A 14,419-nucleotide genomic window follows, 5' to 3' on the forward strand; every position below is an offset into this window, starting at 1 on the left:
CAATCGTCTGGTACCTCTCCTGTATCTAGTGAGGATTTGAAGATGATCCTCAGTGCATCTGCTATTTCCTCCCTGGCTTCCTTTAACAACCTGGGATGCAATCCGTCCGGCCCTGGTGATTTATCCACTTTCAAGGATGTCAGACCCTCTAATACTTCCCCCCTCATTATGCTTATTGTATCTAATATTTCACACTCTTCTTTAACTACATTGTCTACATCAACCCTCTCCTTTGTGACAAGAGACCAAAATCTTAAGAACCCTGCCCACATCTTCTGCACCCACGCATAAGTTCCCTTGTACATCTCTAATAGGCCCTACCCTTTCCTTAGTTATCCTCTTGCTCTCAATGTACTGATAAAACATCTTGGGTTTTCCTTGATTTTACCTGCCAATAATTTTTCTTGTCCTCTCTTTGCTTTTCTAATTTCCTTTTTTACTTCACCCCTGCACTTTCTATACTCCTCTAGGCTTTCTAAAGTATTAAAATTTTTGTGATTGTCATAAGCTTTCTTTTTCTGTTTTATCTTGCCCTGTAAGCTTCTAGGTAACTAGGGGGCTCTAGACTTGCCAGTACCACCCTTCATCTTTGTGGTGACATGCCTACACTGTGCCTGTAGTATCTCGCTTTTGAATGCCTCCCACTGGGAGGCACTGATTTTCCTTCAAATAGCTGTATCCAGTCCACTTTCACCAGGTCACCTCAGTTTCTTAAAATCTTTGTCCTTTTCCATGATTATTCTAAAACTTACTGTATTATGGTCACTATCTCCAAAATGGTCATCCACTGTTGCTTCCTCCACTTGCCCAGCTTCATTTCTGAAGACTAAGTCTAGAATTGCGCCCCCTCTCGTTGGGCTTGTTACATGCTGGCTGTTTGTATCCCAGTTGATATTGGGGTAGCTGAAATCCCCAACTATTGCCCTATAGTTTTTGCACTCAGCAAAGTAGTTTGCGTATTTTTGAAGTTAGATTATTGTCGTAAAATAGTCTCGTATTGAATAAATATTTGCAATTACAGATGGGGCGGCCTATTGCATGGGACGTATGAATTCTGATTGCTGGTAAGATGAAATCGGATTCAAGTTTTTGTAAATTTCTTATGAACGTGGTGTCCAGTTAACTTGCAATACTTCTATTTTTACTTTTTACCGCAATTGTTTGAGAAGCTTTGGGAAATGTTATCAGACCAAAGGAAAAAAACAGTAATAACTTCGATGACGTTGCAAGCTCTTTTAGTCCTGAGCTGGCAGCGTCTGTGGAGCAAGAAGCAGAGCTAACATTTCAGGTCTGTGACCTTTCTTCAGAACCCCAGGCTGGTACTCATTTTTGTTGTACTTCAGTGTTCGACTTTATTTTTCAGACTTGCTGTTAGAAATCAATCTGCTACTAACAACTAGACCTTAGTCACAGTCACTCTTAATTCTGCTCCTTGCAAATCTTAACAGTTGTTTTGGTCTAAATGGTAGCTTAATGATTGAGTTCTAAAATAAAAGGAAAATACTGTGGATGCTGGAAAAATCTGAAATGAAAACTGTGTTTCTAGCACTTTGTTTTTGTTAATTATTGAGTGCTGTTTGAAGTGCAGTATGCAATTTGCTTAATTGTGAAATATTAAGTTTGAAAGTTCATGCCAATATTGTGATTTATGTTTGATCCAGGTATCTTTACACTCTGGATATGTCAGAGGATAGTGGGATCAAACAGCCAGATCAGACACTTGAGGTTCTGATGAGCGAGCTTGATCCAGCTGTCATGGACCAGTTCTTCATGAAAGATGGTGTTACTGTAAATGATGTCACTCGAGTATGTACTAAATCAACTTTGTAAAGTAAAAAGAATTGAGTTTTTTTTAAACTATGGAGTCTTAAACATGTCTTTTTTTTTTTTAGATGAGTGGAATTCGTGACCTGATACCAGGTTCAGTCATTGACGCCACATTGTTCGATCCTTGTGGCTATTCAATGAATGGAATGAAAGTGGATGTAAGTTTATGGCCTGTTTTTAACCATTGTTTTTTTTCCTCTTTCTCTTTTTCCCCCACCCCCCAATACACAACAAAGATGCTGGTCTTGTCCTTTTGTTGGGGCACAGCTGGCAAAGATTGTCTCCAATCAGCAGTACTCTTGAATAATCAGTCTGCTAGGAGGTATTTGAGCAAACCTGAGTGGTGACATTCCTGCTGAATTTGTTGTGCACTCAGGATTAGTAATTTGTATAGCTGGAGAAGGAATGGAGAATTAAAAATGTCTGCTTTTCATTCAGTTAAAAAATCATGTAGATTCATCCAAAGTAACAAAAATGTGAGCTCACACATCTGGATCTAATCAATGTGGAATAATAGGCCTTGTGTTGGACGGCACGTATGAAAAGTTCAAAGTCACCCAGGGTTACCTCAGGTGGACCAAAAGTGACATTGGCTGAAGCTTATCTGTTCCTCTTTGGTGAAGGGAGAGCAAAGAAATTGAAATGAGGCAAAAGTGACCAGTATTACAAAATTTTACTTTGGTTTAATGTGCAGTGACAGTTAATGTACTACATCCTGTGCTCAATTCCATATTCAGTTCTCTGTCTGAGCTGTGTGTCAGGTGCAAGTGAAGGCAACAGTCATCTTGCAAGGGACAAATCGGGGATCCTGTCCTCGCCAGGTGGCTATTGTGTGTACTTTCCTGCTAAAGACAAAGTGGAGATTGACAGGTCTTGAGATTGTTGCCTTAGTTTATTGTATAGGCACCAGATCTTTTGAACTGGCAACATCATAAACTAATGAAAATGAGTGTTGATGTCTGTCCATTGATTAAGAAAAATGGTTTCAGTAAAGATCAATAACAGTTATGTGTATCTGTAAATAAAGTAGCCTTTTCATACTCGTGAATGAAGCGAGCTGAGGCTGCTTTTAGATGGACAGTATAATTTGTTCAAGGTTTACGTACTTGTCACTACCATTTTTGAATGAAAACTTCTCATTTTGGAATGTTTTGCTGCTTTAAAAAATACAATGCAAGTTGTTAATATCTGGGATTGTGACCTGAAAAAGTTGAAGAATCACCATCAATAATTTGAGGATTATCATGCCTCATGAGCAAAGAGTATATTACAAAGGAAGCCCCTTTTAATTTTTTTGGATGTGAGGTGATGCTTTAATTAACTTCTAAGTAAATGAGCATTCACATCTTAGTCCAGTATGTCTTCTGATCTTGTGGATGGTAAAATTACAAAATGCTCCACTCGCTCCTAGATTGTACCTGCCCTGAATACTAAAATCATACTTGGTTGCAATGTACAGTGCTCTGAACAGTTGTGGTTATGTCTTTGAGTATAGTATCAGAATTGAGGTTTTTTTATTTACAGTAAAGGATCATTCCCTTTGAAACTACAGGACAGGTGCTTTAAACAAATTTTCCTCTGGGATTACCTGGACTTTTCCTAGTATCTCAGCGTCCCTTTTTATGTAACTGCTCCTTATTTCTTCACTGCTGTTCCTCCCCCGAATCTCGAGAAATGGCCTCTGGACATCTGTGCTGAAACCTGTTTTGAGTTCCACAATTAAATGTCTGCATAGTTCTTTGAAAATGCTGCCAACTTATCAGATGTGCCTAAATTGAATCTTTTAATATTTTCCATATGATGTGAGCAGTTGTATCTCAAGATATAGGCATTTGAAATCTTAAATTCCTGAAAGAAAGTCGAGGATATTTGGTTTGGGGTACAGTGAATTATTGAAAACTGTAATAAAATCAGTTCTCCCAATGCCCCACAAGAACCAGTCTTAAATTCCACGAGGCAGTTGTGTATCAAATCCACTGATCTAAATAACACATACTGATATGTATTGAAAAGGTAGAAATATTTAGCTCTGGAATCTCACTTACGGAACTATTAAAACAGCTTATAACTGAATAAAACAAGTCATTAAATGCTTTTTCTTTTTAGGGAACTTACTGGACAATTCACATCACCCCAGAGCCAGACTTCTCCTATGTTAGTTTTGAGACTAACCTGGCCCAGACTTCTTACGATGATCTGATCAAAAAAGTTGTAGATGTCTTCAAGCCAGGGAAATTTGTCACAACCCTTTTTGTTAACCAGGTGAGATTCTAGGTCTTTCTGTAAAGCAAAGTTTGTACAAAAGCAAACTGCTGCAGATGCTGGGAATACTCTGTAGCAGCATCGGTGGCGAGAGAAGCAGTTAATGTTTCAGGTAGATGATCTTTTGAGAAGTAAATTGGGAATGTGGTCATGTCATGGTTGTTACTAGGCCTTCAGTCCAGACCATGCAAGTTCTTATCATACCATGGCAGTTTGAGAATCCGAAATTTCAAACTGATTTTTTAATCTGGAAATAAAAAGCTGGTATCAGTAAAAGTGACCATGAAGCTGTCTGCTGAAAAAAAAACCAACTAGTTCACTAATGTCCTTCAGGGAAGGAATGTCCTTACTCCGTCTGGCCTATGACAGTTTCACACCAATGTGGTATCTCCTCACTGCTTTCTGAAGTAGCCTCGCAAGCCACTCAATTGTATGCATTGCTACAACAGGCAAACGAGACAGGGGCATGAAATGCTGACCTTCCCAGTGACGCCCATATTCCAAGAATGATGGATTTTTTTTTTAAAACAAAGCCCCGGCAGTGATACTTCCAAACATTGCTTCCTACAAAAATCTAAGTTGGAGAATAATTCAGAACTTTTAAGCTCCAAGTTCAAAATTTCCTGGGAATGGTAGCATCATGTTTTATTGGCCCAGTAATTCAGACACCTGGACTAATGCTTCAGAGATGAGTTCAAATCCCACCATGGCAGCTGAGGGAATTTAAATTCAATTAAATAAATTTGGAATTAAAACTATCTCCGTATGGATGACCACAAAACTACCGGATTGTCACAAAACCCCATCTCCTTAATTAATGTTCATTAGGGAAGGAAATCTGCCATTCTTAACCTGGCTTGGCCTACATGTGACTCCAGACCTACAGAAGTGTGATTCACTCTTAACTTACCTCTGAAATGGCCTAGCAAACCACTCTGTTGCAACAAACTGTTATGAAAAAGTTAATTGAGAATAAATCCGGATGTACCACCTGGCATCGACCTAGAAAACAGGACACAACAATGGCACCCTGCCCAGTTGACCCTGCAAAGTCCTCTGCACTAACATCTAGGGACTTGTGTCAAAATTGGAAGTGCTGTTCCCCAGACTAATCAAGCAACAAGCTGACAGTCATACTCAAAATCATACCTTACAGCCGATATTCCAGCATCCCAGGGTATGTCTTGTCTCATTGGCAAGACAGACACATCAGAGGTGGTGGATCAGGAGAATACAGTCAGGAGAGAGCATCTCAGGGAGTCCTCCACTGTGACTTCATGAAGTCTCATAGCATCATCAAACATAGGCAAGGAAACCTCCTGATGATTACTACCTAGCTCCCTCAACTGATAAATTGGTACTCATCCAGGTTGACCACATTTGGAAGAATCATAGAAAGGTTACAACACAGAGACCATTTGGCCCATCATGTCTGTGTCGGCCTAAAAGCGTTCCACCCACCTTCTAGCGTTTGGTCCATAGCCCTGCAGATTCTGGCACTTGAGGTGCATATCCAGATTTCTTTAGAATGAGTTGAGGGTTTCTGCTTCAACTACCTTTTCAAGCAGTTACTTCCAGACACCCCCTCAGCTTCCCCCAGGTAAAAAAACTTTTCCTTATCTCCCCTCTAAGCTTTCTATCAATCATTAAATCTGCACCCCCTAGTCACTGATCTGTCTAAGGTAAATAGGCCCTTCACCTCCATTCTGTCCTGGACCCTCAAAATTTTGTACATTTAAATCAGATCTCCCCCCCCCCCCCCCCCCCCCCTCAGCCTTCTCTGTTCCAAGGAGAACAACCCCAGCCTATCCAATCTTTCCTCATAGCTGCATTTTTCCAGTCCTGGCAACATCCTCATAAATATCCTCTGTACCCTCTCTAGTGCAATTACATCCTTTCTGCAATGAGGTGATCAGAACTCAAGTTGTGGCCTAACCAATGATTTATACAGTTCCAGCATAACCTCCCTGCTCTTATATTCTATACCACGGCTAATAAAGGAAAGGATTCCATATGCCTCCTTAACCACCTTATTGACCTGTCCTGCTACCTTCAGGGATCTGTGCACATTCACTCCAAGGTCCCTCACTTCCTGTACACCTCAGTATTTTCCCATTGTGTATTTCTTTGCCTTGTTTGACCTCCCCAAATACAACACATCACACCTCTCCAGGTTGAATTCCATTTGCAACTTTGCTGCCCATCTGACCAGACCATCAATATCTTCCTGCAGCCTACAGCTATCTTCCTCGCTATCTACCACACGGCCAATTTTTGTGTCGTCACCAAACTTCTAGATCATGCCCCCCCCCACCCTGTATTAATGTCCAAATCGTTAATATAAAGCACAAAAAGCAGGGGACTCAGTACTGAGCCCTGTGGAACGCCACTAGAAACAGTCCTGCAGTTGCAAAACACCCAACAATTACCCTTTGTTTCCTGTCACTGAGCCATTTTTGGCTCCACCTTGCTGCATTTCCCTGGATCCCATGGGATTTTATTTGTTTAACCAGTCTGCCATGTGTGACCCTGTCAAAAGCCTTGCTAAAAATCCATGTAGAACGCATCAACTGCTCTACCCTCATCTATCTTCCTTGTTACTACTTCAAAACATTCAACAAGTTGGTCACACAAGATCTTCCCTTAACATCCATGCTGACTATCCTTGATTAATCCATGCCTTTCTAAGTGACAGTTTGTCCTGTGTCTCAGAATAGATTCTGATAATTTGCTCACTTTTCAGGTTAGACTGGCCTGTAATTATTTGGTCTATTCCTCACTCCCTTTTTAAACAGAGGTACAAAGTTAATCCTCTGGCACCACACATGTTCCAGTGAGGACTGGAAAATAATGGTCAGACCTTCAGCTATTTCCCCTCTTTCTGCTTTTAATAGCCTGGGGTACATTTCATCCGGCATGGGCTTCCCCTCTCCCTATGTCCCCCCTTTTTTTTGTGAAGACAGACGCAAAGTATTCATTAAGAACAGTACCAACATCTTCCGCCCCATGCATCTTTTCTGGTCTCTTGTTCTTTTGGGGCCCTATTCTTAGTTATCCTCTTACTCTTAACATACTGCTAAAACATCTTTGGGTTCATCTTGATTTTGCTTGCCAATATTCTTTGCCCTCGCTTTGCTTTCCTAATTTCCTTTTTGATTTCACCCCTCCACTTTCTATCCTTGTCTCAGCTTTCCGTAGTATTAAGTTCTCTGTCGAGCATAAGCTTTCCTTTTCTGCCTGTAAGCTCCTAAGAAGCACCGAGAGTAGCAGTGGCACAGAATTTATTCTGGGTGGGGGACTTTAATTCCTATCACCAAGAGTGGCCCATTAACACCACTACTGACACAGCTGGCCGAGTCCTGAAGGACGTATCTGCCAGTCTGGGCCTGAAGCAGGTAGTGAGAACTGACACGAGGGAAAAATCTGTTTGATCTCATCCTTTCAAATCTACCTGTCACAAATGCATAATAATGAAAGCAAAATACTGCAAATGCTGTAAATCTGAAATAAAAACATGAAATGCTGGAAATACTCAGCAGGTCTGGCAGCATCTGTGGAGAGAGAAGCAGAGTTAATGTTTCAGGTCAGTGACCCTTCAGATGCATAAATACATCTGTCCGTGACTATTGATAAGAGTGACCACTGCACAGTCCTTCTGGAGATTAAGTCCTGTCTTTGCACTGAGGACATGCTCCATCATGTGTGGCTAAATGGGATAGACTCAGAACAGATCTAGGAGCTCAAAATTGGGCATCCATGAGGCGCTGTGGGCCATCCGGAGCAGAATTGTATTCAACCACAATCTGTAACCTCATGACCCAGCATATCCCCACTCTATCATCGCCATCAAGCTGGGTGATCAACCCTAGTTCAATAAGGAGCGCAGGAGAGCATGCCAGGATCAGCACCAGGCATACCTAAAAATGAGGTGACAACCTGGTGACGCTCCAGTACAACACTGCGTGCTTGCTAAACAGCACAGGCAGCATGCGATAGACAGCAAAGTGATCCCACAACCAGTGGATCAGTTCAAAGCCCTGCAGTCCTGCCATATGCAGTTGTGAATGGTGGTGGTCAATTAAACGACTAACTGGAAAAGGAGGCTTCGTAAACTTCACCATCCTCAATGATGGGGGAGCCCAGCATCGTTAGTGCAAAAAACAAGGCTGAAGCATTTGAAACAATCTTCAGTGTGAAATGCTGAGCAAATGATCCATCTCTGCCTCCTCCTGAGGTCCCCAGCATCGCAAGTGCCAGTCTTCAGCCAATTCGATTCGCTCCGTGATATCAAGAAACAGCTGAAGGCGCTGAATACAGCAAAGGCCGAGTCCTGACAACATCCCTGTAGTACTGAAGACTTGTGCTCCAGAGCTTGCCAAGCCCTGAGCCAAGCTGTTCCAGCAGAGCTCCAACACTGGCATCTAACTGGCAATGTGGAAAATTGTCCACAAAAAGCAGGACAAATGCAGTCTAGCCCATATGTTTACCCTCAATCATCAGCAAAGTGATGGAAGGAGTCATTAACAGCAGCCTTAACTCAGCAGCAACTTCGTTACAGCCTTGGTCCAAACAGGCAAAAGAGCTGAATCTTCGAGGTGAGGTCAGAGTAACCACTCTTGACTTCAAGGAACCCTGGCAAAATTGACGTCAATGAGAATCGGGGTGGGTGAGGGGGAAATCTCCACTAATCTAGAGTCATACCTTGCACAAAGGAAAATGATTATGGTTGTTGGTCAATCATCTCAGCTCCAGGACATCACTGCAGGAGTTCCTCAGGGTAGTGTCCTTGGCCCAACCATCTTAGTTGCTTCATCAATGATCTTCTCCCCCTCCCCATCCCCATCATAAGGTCAGAAGTGGGGAAGTTCACTGCACTGTGTTCAGTTCCATTCGCAACTCCTCAGTTAATGAAGCAGTCTGTACCTGCATGCAGCAAGACCTGGACAATAGCTTTCAGGCTTGGGCTGATAAATGGCAAGTAACATTCGATCCATATAAGTGCCAGGCAATGACCATCTCCAACAATATCTCGCCTTGACATTCAATGGCATTGCCATCGCTGAATTCCCCACCATCAACATCCTTGGGGTCACGGTTGACCAGATATTTAACAGGACCAGCTGCTTAAATACTGTAGCTACAAGAGCAGGTCAGAGGCTGGGAATCCTGCGACATGTAACTCACCACCTGACTCCCAAAAGCTTGTGCTGCAACTACAAGGCACAAGTCAGGAGTGTAATGGGAATACCCTCCACTTGCAGCTCCAACAACACTCAAACAGCTCTTCACTCTCCAAGACACAGCAGCCTGCTTGTTGGCACCTTAATTGTTCATTCCCTTCACCACTGACTCAGTGGCAGCAGTGTGTACCATCTACAAGATGCACTATAGCAACTCGCCAAGACTACTTCAGCATCTTCCAAACCTGTGACTTCTACCACCTAGAAGGACAAGGACAGCAGACACATGGGAACACTACCACCTGCACGTTCCTGTCCAAGTTGCACACCATCCTGACTTGGAACTATATCACTGTTCCTTCACTGTCACTGGGTCAAATCCCTGGAATTCCTTTCCTAACATAGGATCTAGGAGCAGGAATAGGCCATTCAGCCCTTCGAGCCTGCTCCACCATTCGATAAGATCATGGCTGATATGGTTGTGGTTTCAACTCCACTTTCCTCTCTGTCCTCCATAACCCTTGACTCCCTTGTCTATCAAAAATCTATGTAACTCAGCCTTGAATAAATTCAATGGCCCAGCCTTCACTGCTCTCTGGGGAAGAGAATTCCACAGACTAACCACCCTCAGAGAAAAACATGTCTCCATCTCAGTCTTAACACTGTGGGTGTACCTACACCAGATAAACTGCAGGGGTTGAAGAAGACTGCTCACGACTGCCTTCTCTAGAGCAATTAGAAATGGGCAAGAAATAGTCAGTTATACAGCACAGAAACAGGCCTTCGGCCCATCGTGTCTGTGCTGGCCATCAAGCACCTATCTATTCTAATCCCATTTTCCAGCACATGGCCTGTAGCCTTGTAAGCTATGGCATTTCAAATGCTCATCTAAATACTACATAAATGTGAGGGTTCCTGCCTCTGCCACCCCTTCAGGCTGGCCTTGCCAATGCTGCCTACATACCATGAACGAATTCTTAAAAATCCCAAGTCCTCAATTTATCATTCCAAGGCTGATCCATTTTTTTGTAACTGTTCAAATGCTTTGTAGTTGCAACTTTTATTTTGTGTTCTTTTCAATTGAACTTTTACTCAACGTCTGTTGAACCAGTTTTGGGTTAATTGAAGTTTATACCCTTTTTGTTTGATTGCAGAACTCCAAATGTCGCAGTTCATTTTCTTCTCCCCAGAAAATTGAAGGATTCAAGCGCCTCGATCGCCAGTGTGCCCAGTTCAATGATTACAGTTTTGTCTTTTCTAGTTATGTTAAGAATTGTCAGAGACAGCAGAGTTGAATAGCAAAGATGAAAAAACGTAAAAAGAAAATGTGCAAGGTAAATGGTGGCCATTCTCTAGTTCAGGGTAGCAAGGGCCAAATTTCACACTGCCACCATTTTATCAATTTTGTCGGCCCTATATGTAACCATAATAGAATTGTGTCAAGTTTGAAATGTAACCGTTCTTGTAACAAAGAGTTGGATATCTTGCATGAATGCTCTTTTCTCTGTTTAGTTATGCTAGGCCATTCTTGCTGTGATATTGAAGTGCATGTAGAACAGTTCAGTGCTTATTGTTTACAGTTATATAACACTTGCAAAGTTAGAAATGTACGGTCTGTAGGTTTTCTACAGGTGACGCCAAAAATTCTCCACAGACAAGGTTTTCGTCCTCATTAGGTGTGAGCCCTGGCATGTTTAGAGCAGTTTGTTCACTTGTTTCCTTTCAGTCAAATGTCCTTAAAGAATAGTGTTCTTTGTTTCATGGTTTGGATCAACTCCCCAGATGCTCAGACTGCACTGGGGTGGCTTGTCAGGAGTTTGATCAAACTCTTAATATGGCTGGTAGTTATGTGTTAAGATTCTTGTATAATTTTATCTCTCTACCAAAACTAGTTTGATTCAAGCAGACAAAATTTGACACATTCCATATGAATTGATTGATAAAAGCATTAATTGGCTGAAAAGATTGTTGAACATCCTAGTTTAAGCATGCCAGGGATCACCCCAAATCTTTTTGTATGAATTTCCCTTTTAAAGGTGAACAGGCAGAGTATAAATTCTAATAGTTCATTTGTAATTTTTGTTTTAAGTAGTAATTACCTTTATCCAGATATTGAGAACAATCCCATGACACCATTTCTATTTTTTGCTGTATCACTTGGTACAACTAATCTGTTAATATATTGCTGGGAACACGTACAGGTAGTATGGGCACAGATAGAAACAGACATGGCAACAAGGCATAATCAGAGTAAAATGTGGTATAATTATAGGTGCTGAAAATCAAAATAAGATGGTTTTGGCTAGCTGCTACTGATTTTCTGGAGATTTGGGCTTGCTTGTTATAGCTTGCAGTTCTTCTGAACTTGAATAAACATACATGGGAACATGATGTGGCATTTGTTCATGTTTGAACAGTGTCACTTCGGTTTGCTTAGAACTGTTTAGAATCTTTAAAACGTCTGGTTGTTAAGTGGTTGGTATATTTGCCACATTTTTGTTAATTGGTGAAGTTCCAGTTTAAAAGCTAAAATTTAATTGCTGTGGTTTACTAAGGCATTGAAAAATAATCCATAAAGGCTGTGAGCTCTTTTGTGGACCAATCATTTTTTTAAATGAAAAAAAATAGTATAATCTTGAGGTTGTGAGCACATCCACAAGTCCTCAATTATCAAATGGTTATATTCCATTTTAGAATGGATTGATCTGTTGTATACCTACCGCAGTCAGCTGAAACAGTTGTGCTATTTCTGAAAAATGTAATTTGAGTAATGATTAGCAGCCTTTACTGTGAAAGATGAGGATATTTGCTGCTTTTAATTGTACCAATTAAGGGGAAATTTTGGCGCCATTAAACTTTTATGCCAAGTTGTTTAAAATATTTTAATTCAAGTTCTGAAATCTTTTATCTGTACTACAAGATGCTTCAATAAAATTAAGATTCATGAAATCTGTTAATTTCATCCATTTCTGCTTTGACCATTACCTGTTCAGTATTTTTCTCAACACAGCTGCATCACACCACACTCCATGTCGATCTGTGACCTTATGGTAAATGTGAAATTGAAACAAACATTTTGGATATGCACAGGTCAGTCGGCAGACCAGTTAATGTGATGGTGGTTGGAATGTAGAATATTTAAATTTATCATTGCTAAAAGGGAGCAAATCTAAACAATGATGAGCATTCCTTTGGAATGATTGAGCTGGGTGTAATTTTTCAAACACACCCAGAAAGATTTCTTAAGGGTATTTTACAGAAGATTAACTTGTTTTACTGCAAGTCCAACTGCATTGTAATCTAAACATCTCCAATGGGATGCCATTAAAAATGCCACTGATCTTTTCTACCTGCAGCAAAGAATTGGAGACGTTACTTTCATCGTTTTTGTAGTAGGAGGTTGATTAACTTTTACAGTCTACTTTTTAGCAGAGGCCTGAAACTCTGCACATTGTAATGATTACACTATTGATTGTACAGAAACTTTATTTTTGGAGATGTTACTGAATTCTCGAATGAAGGATTCTGACGCTCTCAACCCTCCATTTGCTGCCTCCAGTTTTGATAACTAATTTCTTTGGTATGCTGTGCACTAAATGTCTTGAATAATGTGGCGCACAAAGCAGTGTGCAGTCCTTATAATCTTTTGGCAATGTGAAGAATCAGTCTTAATACTAGGATGCAGTCCCTTTTAAGGGGTAGAGATAGATTTGTTCACCTGCATAAACATGTTGCATTCCTGTGTCTTGTCTTAATTATTGCGATTTTGTTTGGAATTATCAATTACACAGACTTTTTAGGTATCCTTTGGTGGTTGTAATCTTCCCTGTACATTCAGTGGCTGTCCTGTGTTGCTGAGAGGTCATGTCTATTTTTGGAGATGACCCCTCATCATCCTACGTCAAAGTGGAAAACCTAGAAGTCATTCAACCATTTCATTGTCCAAATTCCATGGTCTTGAAGTTTACATGTGTAGAAGGGAAAGGCTGACTTAATGCTTTTTGCCCTTTGAAGCTTCCAAAACAACAGTTTGCCATACCCCAGTATTTAGGTACCCTGGATAAGAATGCCTGGCAGCTTGGTTGATAAAGCAGGAGTAATTTCTGTGCAGTACTTGTCATGTACAGATTTTGTTGACATGCATTTTGCAGCACAGTCAGATCTGGATGCCTGAGCTATCTGGGAGGAGGTGTTTGGCAGGAATTTCAGACAGGTTGATTTGCAGAGATATAGTATCGTCCTACATTCAGAAGCATAAACCTCTACTGGCTTAGTTACCCTGCTTTGTTAATCTCCTATATAGTTTGGACTTTTTGGAAGAACTGCAGACCAGCCACCTTGCATTTTAATGCTAGGGATGGGAAACATTGAGTTATCACTTGGTGTTGGGATTCATGGAAGCTGCCTGCAAGAGGCTATTATTCATTCTGCCTTTGACACCACAGTGGGTTCTTAAGCTTTCTCTGTACAAATTCATGTAGACTTGAATTTAAGCTTGTTTTATGTGATTTTTAAGCTTTCAGCCCAAAGCCAAGTTATTCCTGTGACGCCTGAGGTTTCAGCACATCTTACAATTTACAATGTTACAGGATATGGATTGGACTTTTAGCACCAATTCAAAATTAGTTTCATGCATCTCATCTCTGAAAAGATCAAGTGGCTGAAAATTTGTCTGCTATCTTAGTTTGTGTTACTTGTGCAACATCATGCCACAGGGTTCAAATAGGAAAGCAAGGTTTTCTGCCTTTATATAGTGGGCAATGCCAACAGATTCAGTTAATGATGCAGTCTTTCCAACAACTCTCCTATCATTTTAAAAAGTATTTCCGTTGAAACGTAACTACCTTTTAAAGGTCTTTTTTCTTTAATGTCATTGTGCATATAAATTGTTTCATCTTGGACTTTGATCTACCTCTTACAAACAGTGGGGCTTGCGTGGATAATGTCATTTAAATTTTAACCCTGGGGAATGTGGAAGTTAGTGCCATGTCACTGTTAACTTCTGTACAGCTAACTTATCAAAGCAATAACTGCTCAAGCAGAAAACTGAAGTCCCAGTTGCCACTGAACAAAATACAGCTTGTTGAACTTTTGGAGAAACTGCACCCACTGCTCACTATGGAAATCCTCATGTGGTGTGATCATAGTTG

The 14,419-nt window shown here is 40.9% G+C and overlaps 1 protein-coding gene across 5 annotated transcripts in view; it reads left to right on the plus strand.

Annotated features, from left to right (window-relative positions):
* amd1 (adenosylmethionine decarboxylase 1) overlaps positions 1–12,218 on the plus strand; it is a 63,058-nt gene extending 50,840 nt beyond the window's left edge. For all 5 annotated transcript variants that reach the window (XM_068027316.1, XM_068027317.1, XM_068027318.1 and 2 more), the window contains 5 exons: positions 1,022–1,064; positions 1,662–1,806; positions 1,893–1,985; positions 3,934–4,089; positions 10,424–12,218. In XM_068027316.1, the coding sequence (XP_067883417.1) occupies positions 1,022–1,064; positions 1,662–1,806; positions 1,893–1,985; positions 3,934–4,089; positions 10,424–10,564 (578 nt within the window). In that variant the 3' untranslated portion in view covers positions 10,565–12,218. The remainder of the gene's footprint in view (positions 1–1,021; positions 1,065–1,661; positions 1,807–1,892; positions 1,986–3,933; positions 4,090–10,423) is intronic.
* The last annotated feature ends 2,201 nt before the right edge of the window (positions 12,219–14,419 follow it).

This window comes from Heterodontus francisci, chromosome 3 (genome assembly GCF_036365525.1).
Source record: "Heterodontus francisci isolate sHetFra1 chromosome 3, sHetFra1.hap1, whole genome shotgun sequence".
NCBI lineage: Eukaryota > Metazoa > Chordata > Chondrichthyes > Heterodontiformes > Heterodontidae > Heterodontus > Heterodontus francisci.